General features: G+C 50.5%; 6 protein-coding genes across 6 annotated transcripts; 5 read left to right on the top strand and 1 right to left on the bottom strand.

The window, feature by feature from the left end:
* Positions 1-2689: 2689 nt before the first annotated feature.
* Positions 2690-2977, top strand: PHATRDRAFT_13864 (predicted protein; the record flags this gene model as incomplete). The annotated part of the gene is made up of 1 exon (XM_002181770.1): positions 2690-2977. One exon carries the CDS (start codon positions 2690-2692, stop codon positions 2975-2977), a length of 288 nt encoding a protein of 95 aa, XP_002181806.1.
* A 1548-nt stretch (positions 2978-4525) lies between these two features.
* On the top strand, positions 4526-6443 carry PHATRDRAFT_1199 (predicted protein; the record flags this gene model as incomplete). Its single annotated transcript, XM_002181769.1, has 3 exons — positions 4526-4711; positions 4943-5513; positions 5743-6443. Coding segments are annotated over 3 exons (1458 nt in total), but the record flags the coding sequence as incomplete, so codon positions are not given.
* Positions 6444-6742: 299 nt separating this feature from the next.
* On the bottom strand, positions 6743-8329 carry PHATRDRAFT_47498 (predicted protein; the record flags this gene model as incomplete). Its single annotated transcript, XM_002181594.1, has 1 exon — positions 6743-8329. The coding sequence occupies one exon, from the start codon at positions 8327-8329 to the stop codon at positions 6743-6745; it is 1587 nt and encodes a 528-aa protein (XP_002181630.1).
* A 521-nt stretch (positions 8330-8850) lies between these two features.
* PHATRDRAFT_37723 (predicted protein) lies at positions 8851-10263 on the top strand (the record flags this gene model as incomplete). The annotated part of the gene is made up of 1 exon (XM_002181768.1): positions 8851-10263. One exon carries the CDS (start codon positions 8851-8853, stop codon positions 10261-10263), a length of 1413 nt encoding a protein of 470 aa, XP_002181804.1.
* A 425-nt stretch (positions 10264-10688) lies between these two features.
* On the top strand, positions 10689-12266 carry PHATRDRAFT_47497 (predicted protein; the record flags this gene model as incomplete). Its single annotated transcript, XM_002181767.1, has 3 exons — positions 10689-11278; positions 11371-11390; positions 11511-12266. 3 exons carry the CDS (start codon positions 10689-10691, stop codon positions 12095-12097), a joined length of 1197 nt encoding a protein of 398 aa, XP_002181803.1. The 3' UTR covers positions 12098-12266.
* Positions 12267-12836: 570 nt separating this feature from the next.
* Positions 12837-14251, top strand: PHATRDRAFT_47496 (predicted protein; the record flags this gene model as incomplete). Its single annotated transcript, XM_002181766.1, has 2 exons — positions 12837-12915; positions 13158-14251. Exon 2 carries the CDS (start codon positions 13172-13174, stop codon positions 14249-14251), a length of 1080 nt encoding a protein of 359 aa, XP_002181802.1. The 5' UTR covers positions 12837-12915; positions 13158-13171.
* Between the last annotated feature and the right edge of the window lie 472 nt (positions 14252-14723).

Raw genomic sequence — 14723 nt, 5'->3', positions numbered from 1 at the left:
TGAACAACACGGAGCCGTAAAATTATTAAATATTATCAAACGAGACTCGGCGCATAATTATGTTCACAAAATATTTTTACCAGACATTCTCAACATAAGCTGGAAGTCCCGATTAAACATTTACTTAGGCACATTCATGATCGTTTTTCAGCTCTACTAAGAAACTCGACATGGAACTTCGAAGTGATCCCACGAAAGCAGTCACTAACCATCAAGCAGGCTGTCCAACACAAGCCTCACGGTTTCAAAACTTCTCATCTTTTCATTTGATAACTCCGGAAACAAGCCAACAATCCACGGTAGCGCGAGACTCTCGTGGCCCTCGTCATTGCGACCACTATCTGTTACACGCTGGCTGGAATTTACCTTCGCCGTTCTCCTTACACACGGTACATAAATCGGCCTCAATGACAGGATTTGCGAGCATTCGGACAGCTTTTGGCAGAAGGAGAAATAGCATCGCGGAAAGGACTCCGCAGCCATTTATGCGCCTCGCGAAACAACAACACTTTGATGCGATTGCTGAGGTACTCGTCGAAGAAAAGATCGATATTTGCGACTGGATTTACGCTGGGATGTGTACGAAAACGGAAGATACACCGTTGCACTACCTAGTCAAATTTCGTCCACCACTCTCGCTAGTAGACCTACTCATTCGCAGACTCTCCGAGTACATCAGATCACCAGAAGAAGCCAGAGATGCTAGCGGCAGGAATCCATTGCATGTTGCTACAGCTGCGGGATGTCACGTTGCGGTGATAAGACGCCTACTGCAGGGTACAAAGAGCGGTCTCCCGGCAATGATGAAGGATGAGGCGGGTCGGTACGCTCTTCACTATGCATGCTTAAATTCACGAGGACACAATACTCTCGGACGCCGACATTCACAGTTGCAGTCCCTGGGATCCTCGGCCGATGCGGAAAACATGGTGCTCGTCACCTTTTCAATTCTTGCCGCGGCTCCAATGGCGTCGGTCATGATCGACGAGGAAGGCTACACACCACTACATCTTGCAATGAATCAGCGTGGCGACGATCGAGTGATCCGGTCACTGACAGTTACAGCTGCTCAATATACAAACCAAGGTATAGGTAACAAATTCCAACGGGCTTTTGGTGAAAAGCATTCTCCCGTCACGACGGAAGCTTCTCGGACTGAGAGCGGAAGCTCGTGGGATAATTTGTATCAGGAACACCACGATGAAGAACAAAGACAACAGCCAGCAAAAAGCAAAGTCGACGACCTTATGGTATTTTGTGACTTGCATCCAGATGATGTATCCACAATTGGCTGGGAAGGAGCATCAATCATGACTCCACGGTCAAGTGCTGTGCCCCAGCATCTGGAGCGCCCACCAAGGGTAACATCATTGGGCAGAGGAATCATGACAATGAATCAGTGCAACTCCTGCGGACAAGGAGAAATTGTGTTGGAGTCAACCTCCAATAAAAAGAGTCAAAACGGCCAAAGTCTTAGTGAGGGAAACGACGAGCAAGTGCTCGCTAGATGTTGGTTTATTTGACCTCCTGTCACAGGAGGTGGTGTTGGGCTAGTTTGGCATCGGCTTATAGAAAGATCAGAGTACGAGAACTTCCAGTGAGTCTACCTTGTATCCAGGATTTGATTCGTTCGGGCTCCTTACAATTTAGGGTTTCCTTCTTTATTGACTCCAATGGATTCGATAAAGTTGTCTAGCAAGATTTCCTTGATGGCTGGCCCTGTGATCAGGACCATGTTTACGAGAACGGGATGAATATTTTTTTCTTTACGCAGCTTATTACAAGTTGTCAAGATTCGGCTTACTTGCCCACCATCACGACGGGCCCTTTATTGGGAAATCAAATACTGTAGCAAACATAGCATGTATAGGGTTGCAAATTTCAATGGGAGCTGCTCAACCTGCACGCAGTCACGATGGCTTGTAGGAAAGAACACGAAAGCAAATAGTAAAATAACAGGTTTGATCTTAATGCAACGTTTAGCCTAGTACCATGAAGCAGATTTTATCCGCTGAAGAGGCTCAAGGTTACTTGACATGGCGACTTTCACTTGCGCAGTTCCGTAACAGGAGCTGTCGCTCCCGCTTCAGCTCCGAAATGCGTTCCTTCCGGGCGGAGTTCGTGGTCGACCTTGAGAAAGTGCGAGGAAATCTTTGGTTCTCCCTCGTCTTGTTTTTCTTCTTGGACCTTGGTTTCTTTGTTCGGCATGTTACTCGTTATTTCTGATTACTTCTCACAGTCAAAGGACTTTCGTTCGTAGTTGTTCATTAATTTTATGTCAGATTTCGAAACTTTCCCAACAAGCAAGCAAAAAAGGGGAAAGCAGGCGTGCTAGTTTAAGGTGCCGTTTGTCAGGGTGTCAACTTGAAAATGCGAACCCTTTGGGCAACGATCCGAATCTATAAAGAAAAGCAATCAAGCAAACGTAAAGGGAACTTTCGAATGACCTTTACAGGTCACTTGAAAGTCGCTATAAAATTGACTTCAACAAGGAATCAGGAATCTTTGTCATCCAACCATATCATATTCCAGTTTTGTTTCATCATTCACGCGCGCGAGATGCGCAAAACCACAGCAGCAATGAGCTCACTGTCAGTATCGGTCAAGCCTGCGGCCCGACGGAGCCGAAGGTTAAACATTCAACAACGACAGCCTGCCAAGAACATATTCATCGGAATCCTTCCGTAATATGTCTGTTGTTGGAAATAACCGTGTAGGCATTCCTATCGTGGTGCTGCACGATGCAGAAGGAGCGGTTATTGAAGTGGAAACGAAGAAAGGCGAGCTCATCCGTGGTCTACTGTTCGAAGCCGAGGATATGATGAACCTATACATCAAGAATGCGGTTGTCTTGGATCCGAACGGAGTAAAGCGGAAAACGCCTCAAATGTACTTGCGTGGGTGCGAAATCTTGTTTATCGTTCTGCCGGATATGTTGAAACATGCTCCGATGTTCAAAAGGTACGTGCTGTTTTAGTTGTGTATGTAAAAGAGAGTCGTCGCCATCCAAGTCGGGAATGAATTTTTTATTCTTTCTCGCAAGCGCTCCGTAGAAATGGTCTAGGATCGCTGGGAATCGAGGTGAGTAGCTTCGAACCGAGCGACTGTCAAAACACATACTGACACTCACCCACTTGTGCTTCGTTTTTTCCCGCTTTCAGAATTAAACATTGGCGCAAGCACGGAGGTGCACCACCCGAAGGAGTAGGCCAAGCCGTCGGCCAAGCAGCAGCCATTCTACGTAAAGCCGAAGAAAGAAAGCGAAGAGGGGGGTTTGCAGGTCGAGGAGGATTCGGAAGGGGCGGTGCTGGCGTTGGAGCTGGTGGTAGCAGCGGCTTTGGTGGCCGCGGTGGCGGAGGCTTTCCCCGTGGTGGCTTTGGCGGCCGCGGCGGCGCTGGCTTCGGACGAGGGACAGGGCCCGCAGGTCCCATGGGCGGCCCACCGAGAGGTCCATACGGTGCTCCTGGGCAGTACGGCCCTAGCTAATTTAGATTCTCTCTTTGGACTGCGTTTGTTTAATGGAGATTTAGTAAAATGCGTAATGCTAATACCTGCAGAATGCCTTCCATCATCGAAAAAGAAGTCTAGCAGTCTTTAGAATAAATATATATACACTATCAACCGCAGCTCCGACCAGCTAGAACTTGTGAACTTTGAGATATTCTTACCGTTCGTTCACATCCAGTGTCAGCTTTGAAAAAAGATAGCTCTCTTTTGCGAAGTCGTATGCAACGTCATCCCTGTCAAGCTTTACTTATATTACTATTGAATTTTCGGCAAGGAGTGTGACATTTTGGCGGGAATTTAGAGAAAAGCGTCTCATCACTGTCAGTCTCTGTCAGGTTTTCGTTCGACAGGACTTCATATTTTCTTCATAAGTTCTAAAATCTAGCAGAACTAATCCAATTGCAGCTTCGTTGCGAACCAGTCTGTTCGTTTATCCTCGGTAATTCCATACGGAAGTAATGAACAGAATGGGGAGCGCTTGTTCGATGCAGAGACGACAACACGAGAGTACCGGAGGTCCGACGCGAGCTGCTCGAGGAAGACACGAGGTAAATCATGGATGTGAGATTCTTGTTGAAGCAATCGACACGGTGCCTATTGAAGTTCTCGCCCGTGCAGAGTGAGGCGATTGGCCTCAACCACTGTCAACCCTGTCTTTCTACAGAATGGAATACAAATCGACAGGGAGGACTCTGGATCGGTTGTAACTCGGACTTCCTTAAGGCATTCTGTAGATATGGCGGTAAGTGTGTCAATCACGTTCGATCATCGGAGTCGCAACAGAACTTTGTTTCAGTCATGGTTACGTCATATCTAGTCTTCTGTTTGCATATGGTCTCATATGATCCTGGATTTCGTGTTCTAGATTCCAGACGGCTCCATTGCTTCTCTCTACCCGCTCGAAGACAATTACGTTAATGAACCAGATGGAACTCGTTCACCAAAAAACCTGTCAGAACTGGCGACTAACGTGCTCTGTCGATCGCTTCCCAACTTGAATGGCGTGCTTCCGGTGGGTCTACCCCAAGATGTTGTGGACGATATTCTCCAATCTTTGATTCGACATTCAGCGTTGAATGCGACCACACTTCGCATTCTACGAAACTGTGAATTGGGTGTGCTTTCGCTTTCGGGATGTCGCGGTGTCACGGACGAATGGCTAGAGGCGCTATCCGCAGAGAGCTCTGACTCGCCGCCGCACCTTGTTCCTTCGGAAAATTGCGATACGGCTGACAGCATGGATCTCGAAGGCGCCAGAAAGCCTTATGAAGCCTTGTCAAGCAATGAACATTCCGAAAGGTGTGGACAGACTTTTTCGTCTTGCTCCTCTAGCTCGTATGCTTCGGCAAGATCAACTTCATATCCTTTTTTGGAAGAAGACTTTAATATTACCAATTCTCCCTCTATCCCTAACAGTGTACTTGGCAACAAAAAGCGAACCGCTTTGATGTGGCATCCTTGCGCGGCTTCGAGCGCATTGACCAATACGACGCTTCTGGACCTTCGTGGTTCCCAACGGCTAACCGACCGTGGTCTAATGCAGCTTCATGACCTCGGCCGACTGGAAGTTGCCAAGCTTGACAACTGTCATTCCGTTGTTGGCAGAGGCCTTGTTGTACTCTCCTCGTCTCCTCGTTTGCACACGTTGTCGCTGACAAATTGCCGGAGATTAACGGACGAAGCGATCGTCAACATCTCGCACCTGCAATCCCTCCAGGCTCTATCATTAGACGGATGTCGCTGCATAACGGACTTCTCGTTGGCTGCCTTGGCCGATATGTACAACCTTAGGAAGCTAGGACTCAGTCAATGCGACTTGATTACCAACGAGGGTTTGAAAGCGCTCGAGCACCTGCAACGCTTACAAGAGATTAGTCTGGGATGGTGTCGTCAAGTGTCAGATGCCGGAATCCAGACATTGACCGCACAACCAGGACGCTCTTCAAACCTGCAAATTCTTCGCCTTGCTCGATGTCCCATCACAGACGAAGGCGTCCAATACCTGGGTGGTTTGGCGGCGCTCGAGGAGCTCGATTTGAACGGATGTTGTCGGATTAGCAGCGCACCTCTCGGCAAGGCATTGGAAAAAATGCTTTGCCTTACAGTATTGGATGTGTCGCATTGTCCCGGGATACTGTGAGTGTTCTGCTCGAAATCATTGATGAATTTTGGTAGGTTTCGGATCTCATCGCTCTTCTCCTGTTGCTGCCTTGGACAGACGTTCGGACTGGCAAGGCAAAATCAGGAACGTTAAAACACTGGAGCTGTGTTATTCCGCCGTCAAGGACATTCATTTGACAAAGCTAGTGAACCTTCCTATGCTGGAAGAGTTGAATCTAGATTCTTGTCCCATTGGCGACCTAGCGATCCAGCACTTTGCGAACCATAACGTTCTTCCCAACCTTGTGTCTTTGGATTTAGCCGACAGTGACATTAGCGATCTTGGCATGGTCCAAATTGCCAAGTTTACGAAATTGAAGCGCCTTTCTCTCTTTTATTGCAGCATTAGTAATAGAGGACTGCGACACTTGTCCATCTTGACCGAGCTGCGGGTACTGAACCTTGACAGTCGCGATATCTCCGACGACGGGTTGCGCCACCTGCAGCATTTGAAACAACTCAAGTCTCTGGACATTTTTTCGGGCCGAGTGACGGATCTCGGCTGCACTTACCTTTCCAAAATCAAGACACTTGAATCTCTGGAGCTCTGCGGTGGTGGAGTCCGGGATGCGGGTTGTGCATCGTTGGCCAAGCTCGAGAATCTGACGAGTCTCAATTTGTCGCAGAACGAGCGGATCACCAATCGCGGAGCGGCGGCACTGGCTGCGCTCTCGAAATTGAAAGCTCTCAACTTGAGTCACACACGAGTCAACGCATCCGCTTTGCGCTACTTTAGCGGCCTCATGAATTTACAGTCGCTGGCATTGTACGGTTGCCTGGGGGTCGACAATACGTACACCTTGGATCAGTTCCAGAGTAGCTTACCGAGGCTGAAATGTGTGCGATTGCATTCGGCTTTGGAAGAAGATGGCATGGTGATTGCGGACGAGGAGGATGACGAGTTGGCTTGGAACGACGGAGAGCAAGACGAGGTCATGGAAGAGCACGACGACGACGATAACGAAGTGGGGTATTCCGATCACGACTGATGGAGTTATTTCCTTACACTTGGGGTATGCCCCTATATCTATATTCATTTTTGCGTTTGCGTAACGGATTTATAAAATACTTGCCATTATTTTGTTGTTGCGTCTAGTGGTTGTTGTGATTTTTCGTCAGCGAGGATATCTCCACGGTCGGCGAGGATCAGTATGCGGCCGTCGGTGGGTATTGCTTGAAAGCCGGCGTCTTGGAAGAATCCGTGGTTTTCGGCGTTGCACGGGACGACCGTCAAAGCCATGGATTGTCCTTGTTGACGAGCATACTGCTGGACGGCATGAAAGAGTTTGGTCCGCGCGTGCGGCCCGGCCGAGGGCCGTACCGCGACGTCGGTCAAGCGACCCGTCGCGGCAGAATGCGTGGCGACGCCCACTACTTGCAGACCCCGCTGAACGACAAAGTGAGTGACCGTGTCGTTGTCGGCAGTACCGTCGTCGTGGATGAAGGTGTTGCCTGCCAATGGGTGGTCCGACCGATACAAGGCTCGGAGCGCCTGAGCTTGTTCGTGTATGTGCGGTTCGAGCTCGTCGGCAAAGGCCACGTTGACTTCCGCGTCAAGGACAAATTGGTCGTTGGGCATGAGGTAACTCCAGCCGTCTTTGAGACTTCCCCCGGACAATAATTCCGGCGTGTTTTGCAAATGTGGAACAGTGTTGTGTGTCATGACGAGGAATCTTCCGTGCCCGAAATATTCGAGTTCGGTCATGCCGGTATTGTAGTGACAAAAGGCGGACCGGTGTGGAATCCCGTCGTTTTCCACGTAGTGTCCGTATCCAGCGACGATCCGTTTGAGTACGAGTGACATGAAATCACCGTGTCCAACCAAGACTACGGTCCGGCGGCGGCGTACCCGGGGAGCGAACTTGTCGTGATCCACTTCGTCTTCTTCTCCCGGAATGGCGACACCAGCGTCAAAGACGTCGTGGTGTTGTTGTTGCGGTTGTTCCGTATCGTTGTCGTTCGCACTCTCCAACAATTGTTGATCGAGATATTCGTTGAGCCAGAGGTAAAACTTGGCGGCGCGCTGTTCCGAAGCGGCTCTGGTTTCCGGCCCCTGTCCGTGTACGTACCAGCCACGATCGGGATCCGGAAACCCCGTAAAGTCGAGTGGCTGCGACGGCGTGTTGTCGTTACTGTTGTTGTGTTTATTATTGTCGTCGTGGTCGTCTGTGGCTTGCCATCGTTCGGCAATCTCTAGCGGACTATCCCCTTCCCGGGGCAGTCCCCGATCGTGACAGCCTTCCGATTCGAACAAGAATCCGTGCACGAGTACTTGCGTCGATCCAGGATTTGCTAATTCCATTCGTTGACACGTGGGTCGGAAGGTATCCAGGGTCCGCCGCATGGGACTCACGACGATCCGTACGGGCCGGGAGGCCTGCTCGGTCCAGTGCGGGACGAGATAGTCCGCCAAGCAGTCCGCTTGAGCGTTCCCGCACGGATCGGACAAGCCAGGATCCGCCGTACGATGAGTGTCCACGTAGGTTTGCCAACCTTGGACGTCAAAGTCCGGCGTGCCTCCACCGTACCGGACCCGGGCGTCCCGGTAGACTTGGTTGTTCCGGGATTCGGCGTGTCGAATCCAACGTACCGCGATACTCGGACGAACCGCTCCGGCCAGTGCCGTGGGAGTCTTTGGTGTCGACGATGATGCTGTTGACATGGTGTAGTTGTTGTAGTTGTTCCAGTTGGGGTTGTTTGGAAGAGCTTTGATCCTCGAGGCAAGAACAAAAATGTGTGGAAGATGGATTGTGAAGGAATGATGAAGGAACAATCGGCGAGTTAAGCTCGATCTTGCGTGAGAAGGATTTTGGCAGGCGCATCGCATCGGCTATGATTGGCTCTACTGGCGATTGGATATTGGTACGGATGCTTCGAGAGAATGTGTCCGTGTGACATATTCATTGTGTCACATTGACCTGTCCGCCTCATGAACCCCTTCCGTTCATTGACTAGACCAGTAGGGGTTCTGGGGCGAGACCGGCGCGACGCGCGCTGGAGGAAATCGGTGCACCCACCGCGACACGGGAAACGGAACGCACCCCCACCATGGTACGGGTGTCGGGTTGGCATTGCTCTTGCATCGCTACGTCTCGAGAACCTTCGTCTATCTTTCACGCACAGGAATCTGGTCACTCTCGTTATCTGCAGATTCAACTTAAGTCATCCCGTTGTCGTTGCAAAATGACGGTGGCGGCCATTCCCGTCCAGCGCGCTTCCAGTACGCATCTACCGCAGTGGCAGCGGTTCCAGCCGGAGCGTACGGCATCGGAGCATCCCACCGGTACGCATCCCTACCAGCGACAGTATGCACACGTCTACCACCAGCGCTTGGCTGTCCTCGGACCCCGCGTCTGGCAAGCGGTCCTTCGAGACAACCAGTGCGAGAACGACAACCACAACCACAGTAACAATAACGACGATGCCCACACGGTTCGGCACGTCCCACGGATTCTCGAACTAGAAGAAGGCGTCTTATCGATTGCCGTTGGAACCATTGTTAAGGAATACGAAAACAGTGTCACCGGTAACGACATCAACAGCGACGCTGTCGTTCCGGGCGCCGTCAACGGTGCCAAAGACGCTCTGGTCCTCGAAGACGAAAGTGGACGCGTGGTGCTCGCTACCGCACTAGTACACCAGTATCCGACCGGAGTCGTCCTGGGGGTCCAAGGAACTGTCGGCACGGACGGAGTTTTGCAAGTCGAACGCTTCTACCATCCCTGGACATGTGCACCACCCGCCTTGCCTTTGTATATCGACCACACCAACAATATCAACAACAACAACAACGACCCTACCTATATCATGCTCGTTTCGGGATTGCACTGCGGCAGCCCCAAAGTCTCGTCGCTACCCCGCGACATGCTCCTCTCCTACCTACAGGGTCGTTTCGGACACAAGGCCCGTCACGTCGCCCGCGTCATTTTCGCCGGTGGTCTCACCTCCACCGACGCCACCGCCGTACAGGAACTCGACGGATTCCTACTCGCCCTCGCCGCATCGGGTGTCCCTATTGACGTCCTACCCGGTGAACACGACCCGACCACCGCCAATTGGCCCCAACGGAGTCTGCACCGGGCCTTGCTCCCACACACCACCACCCGCTACGGAACACTCGTCGCGCGAACCCCCAACCCCTACGCCGCTCGACACGATCACGTCGTTTGCCTCGGAACGGACGGACGCAACGTGCGGGACTTGTGTACCCGCGTGGGAGTTCCCGTCGATGACCACGACTCGCCCGGAGCGTGGCGGCCCGTGACGGAACTCCAAGCGCTCGAACGTACCCTCGCCTGGGGACACGTCTGTCCCACCGGTCCGGACTCGGTTCCCACCGTCCCCCACGCTCTGCAAGATCCCATGGTCATTGAACCCCACTTACCGCATCTCTACTTTGCCGGTAACGCCAAAAAGTTCGCCACCCAACGTGTTGTTGCCGCGCACGCGGATACTGCTACTGCTGTGGACACCGACGATCGTGTCGCGTTCACCCGACTCGTCTGTGTTCCCCAGTTTAGTGAAACCGGACAGGCGGTACTCGTGAATCTGCAAACCCTGGACGTGGAAGTCGTGCGTTTTCAGGATGAAGAATAGCATTACTGTTCCAGTAGTAGCATAGGTCAAAGGGTGACTTTGCTTACATTAGTATTGTCTGTAGCCACGAGATAGGTAGGCTTCACATCAGTGGTTCTGTTCTACACTAGTAGTAGCTAGTGAAAGTTCATTCTCTGTCAGTGTCAATTTTCCCATGATTCGGAACACCTTTCTTTCCTTACCTAAACCTGTATGAGAGGAACCCGGATTGTTCCAACGCACTATGGCGATTGCTATTACTGTACATAGGAAATTGTCGTGGCATTGTTTCGTGTCTCACAGTCATACTCACTGTCAATCAGAAAAAGATGACCCCACACGAGAACGCGACCTTGTCTTGATAGTCACTTCACTATCGCATTGCACACTCAATTTGAGAATGAGACGAACCATCGATCTTGGACCTGGTCGTAAGTAGAACCTAAATGACCTGCTCCTCTACGAGTGGGGGAAGTTTGGGCGGCCGGCAACTCCTCCGTTTTCTGACTCCGGCCCTGTTGCTTTCCATGGGGAACATCTGGATAGTCACCGACCTTCACGCATCCTCCGCGGTCACGAATTCCACTGCTCACCAAGTCGAGGAATATCTCTGGCTACCATCGTTGATACCAGAGCCGCTAGCACAACCAACCGACGCAACCCACCACTTTCCTCGGGAACCCAGACCACGGCCTCCCCTCGAATCCATCGTCCAAGGCTGGAATGTTTCCGGCGACGCTTCCTGGTTGCTGAACGTCGCTGTCATTGGATTTCCCAAATGCGGCACCAGTACGCTCATGCAGCATCTCGAATCTCATCCGGAGGTGCAAATGTTTACCAAGGAACGGTGTGAATTAAGCGGCCGGCAAGAAGCCACCTTGATCAGGGATCTATACCGACAAATGCCTGCCGGAGATTTCGTGCGCGGAATCAAATGCCCCTTGGATATCGACAGTACTACCATGTTTCTGCCAGCCTACCAGAAATACTTTCCCAAGGCTCACTTCATTGTGGGTGTCCGACATCCCGTGCTGTGGTACGTAAAACAACAAGGAACCTTTCAGTAGGACGGACAGAGCTCGGTAATCTGTTTGGTCTCACGATTCCGGTTTGTTCTTCTTCTTACAGGTTCGAGTCATTTTATAATTGTAAGTCGTTGTTGGAAATCAAACAGCAATCTCGCGACGGTGCATTCTAATGATTTACAATTACGCTGTGCTTTGTTCCTACTTTCACTTTGCTGCATTTTGGTTTGTCTCCACCTGTAGTCCGTGTACACAACGGGTTCCCCATGCCCCCGGCCAACAAATGCATCGGGGCATGCTCCAAAGGCGTCTTCAACGCGTGTACGGATAGATCCAACTTTCATTTCTTTCTGGGAAATTTAGGTAAGACAAACACAAGCGATCCGGAAGAGATCAAACTAATCCCACCGCGGTGGCGCCGGAAACGTACGGTTGTGGACCTTCCCCAAAAAGTCTTTCTGTACGAACTGTCGCAACTGAGTGATACAAATGAAACACGAGAAGAATGGTTTCTGCGCGATCTCCAAAACTTTTTGCACTTGCGACAGGCCATACCGCCCATGATTTGGATTCGACCGGGTAAGAATCTGACGACCGACTTGAAAGAACAGCGAGATGCCAGGAAAATTGATATTTGCGACACGGGACACAATGTGCTCAGACACAGACTAATGGAGAATAGCCTCGCCGCTTCGGAATGGATAGAACGATATTTTATGAAAGCCAAAGATGTTGTCGTTTCAAACACCAACCATTTTCATGAGCTGATGGAAAGATGGAAGGCGGACCCTTGCGTTGAACGCCGAGCGAATAGAATTGGAAGCGAGTGAATTCCGTGCAGACGTTGGTTATGATTCAGATACCCACGTTGCCTGCCCTGGAACGCGGGAAATAAGCTCCTCTTTGGATTCATCAATGAAAGGTAAAACAAGGTGCTGTAGCTTGGACTGTTGCACTGCTATCGACTTGAGATCATGCTGATCTTCGGTCTATACGTCCGAATAGTAAGTGGTAGTGCCAACATTCAATCAACTTCATAGGCTCAGAAAAGGGTCACGGTCGACTACATGGCAACCCCTGGCGAACGATACTGAAAAAAAAGCAGCTATGCAAAACCCTTGCATGACCTTGCACAGACATTCAGTAGCGAAGGTCTGTCGAGAAACAAATGGTCTGTTCACTTTTTTGCCAGCGTGACCGCCGCCAAGCCTCGCAAGACTCGATCGTGTTTGTTCGGCATCACCGTTGATCATTCCGCAATAGTATTGACATGATCGACACGAAGGCCTAACGGAGCTTCAGTTTACAGCTGTAGTCCTGTTTTCTAGCGTGTACGGTAGATGGTTCGTTTTTTTAGTTCTTGTAGATGGGGTTACCATAGATATCTGTCTAACATATACATAATTCTGCTATTTTGCGCTACGACGTCCAGACCTCCCTTGGGAAAACAAAACTCCGTATGGTATCTCGGATCGTGCGAACAACGGATATTCGCCATTTTTGCGTGTGGAAGAATTAATCATCCTTCTCGAGCCGAGTGTTGCCATTTCGAGTCTTCTTGTACAAGATACCGCTGATCATCCAATCCAGTCGCGTTGAGTCGCTCGTTGGTAATTTTTGAAATCACTTCTACTTCCGACAAACTAAGGTACGAAAAAATGCCCCGGTAGTTTCTGCCAAGGAATAAATTGCAGATTAGGCGTACCGCACCAGTTTAGCAGCAAATAGCCGTCGTGCCACTGCCGGCCAAATTCGGTCTTCCCAAGCTCGGGATTATCGTATTTGCGAGGAAAAGACTGTATTGGTCTACTGTCCATGGCTTTGTACTCGTGGAAACTCGAGCACTTTCCTTGCTGTTTTCTTTTCTGACTTTCCTTTTGTACTCTACAGGAGACTTGCCCATCATGCCATTGGCGATTCCCCCTGAATTGAAGAAAATCAGTCCCTTCGTGCGGCGAGCCGAAGAGCTTGACCGCGATCAAACGTCTCCCGAATCGCGGTTGGTAGCGTATTACTTGCGACAATATGCCGTCCACCAGGGCATTCCCTTGGCGTCTGCTTCCCCCGGAGCTAAAACCTGTCTCGGACACTTGTTGGAAAGTCTCGAAAAGGAAAAGACTGCCATGGATGCCTTTACACGCAACGAATCCTCCTTTTTGTGTCGGCAATTCGCGAATCGCGTCTTTGACAAGGCGGACGGTGAAGACCGTATGGGTATGGCGACGAAAGAAACAGCAAAAACCTTTTACGCCGCGGCCAGTTTCTTACAAATGTTGGAGCAATTTTACGAAAAAGACGACGAGGAATCGATAGAGGCGCGTGCGGAAAATCGAAAACGAATCATATACACGAAATGGAAGGCTACCGAAATTTTAAAAGCAATTAAGGAAGGACGACAGCCGGCAGCTGGGGGATATGGCGAGGAAGAAGGCGAGTCGGAAGATGAGGAAAAGGACGAGGCCAGTGACGAACCCGTGGCTTCCAATACGAATATTGCTGAAAAGGAATGGGCGAGTACTGGCAGTGAAAAGGCCCAAGCTGCCGCATTCGACGTCCTACCGCCTGCAGTCCCTATTAGACCCCCAGCACCTTTGGAACCAGAAGTTGAGCCCGAACCCATGTCGGAAAGCGAGTCGGAGCCAGAGGTAGACCAAGGCGCTGAAATTTCAGCTGAATCGGCTCCTCCGGCATACCCTGGTGATTCTAAAACTAACGGAATTTCCATCCGACCACCCGTTACTTTCGATTTGCCACCAATCGCACCCGAGACACCGCTGGAGCTGCCCCCACGACCTCTAGCCCCTCAGAAAAAGGGTGGTATGTTCGGCTTGATGAAGCAGCGCCAACCGGGCGCCAAGGCAACCAAAGCTCAAATTACGGATGCCACCGAGCTGGCACGGTTTGCTGTGGCAGCCTTAGAAGACAAGGATGCTGAATTGGCCGCGGAGCGGCTTCAACAGGCACTTGAGGCTTTGGGACGATAGACGAGAATTGGTAACCTAAAAGATCCTAAAACACTCTGTTTTCTTGCATCTTGCGGTAAGATAAATAGAGTAAGTGTTTGCAATTACTGTTAGCTTGCGACTTAGGACGCCGAAGCTATCGATTTTCGCCGTCACATGACTTCGGATTCGTTCGACCAAAGTAGAGAATAGTACGTTTTACCTCCAAATTCCCATCTTTTGTGCTGTATCCTATGCAGCTAACTGTAAAGAGATGATCCCAAAGTACCACCAGATTGCATACGCAGAATTTGACTTTACGCGGGGAGAACGATAAGGTAGTTTCGGCAATTGGGAACCCGGTTTTCTCAGCCCGCTGGCGTTGCTAGATTTTGGATATTGGTGTGTGTATTATCAGGCATATATATCTTTCTGTCCTTTTCTCGCTGAAGGTAGGACGGCGACTGGCTTTCCGAAGGAAAGACTTTTTCGAACTTGCAGTTAGACGTAGCGA

This window comes from Phaeodactylum tricornutum, chromosome 13, assembly GCF_000150955.2.
Source record: "Phaeodactylum tricornutum CCAP 1055/1 chromosome 13, whole genome shotgun sequence".
Lineage (NCBI taxonomy): Eukaryota > Bacillariophyta > Bacillariophyceae > Surirellales > Neidiaceae > Phaeodactylum > Phaeodactylum tricornutum.
This window is presented reverse-complemented; position numbering and strand designations above follow the sequence as displayed.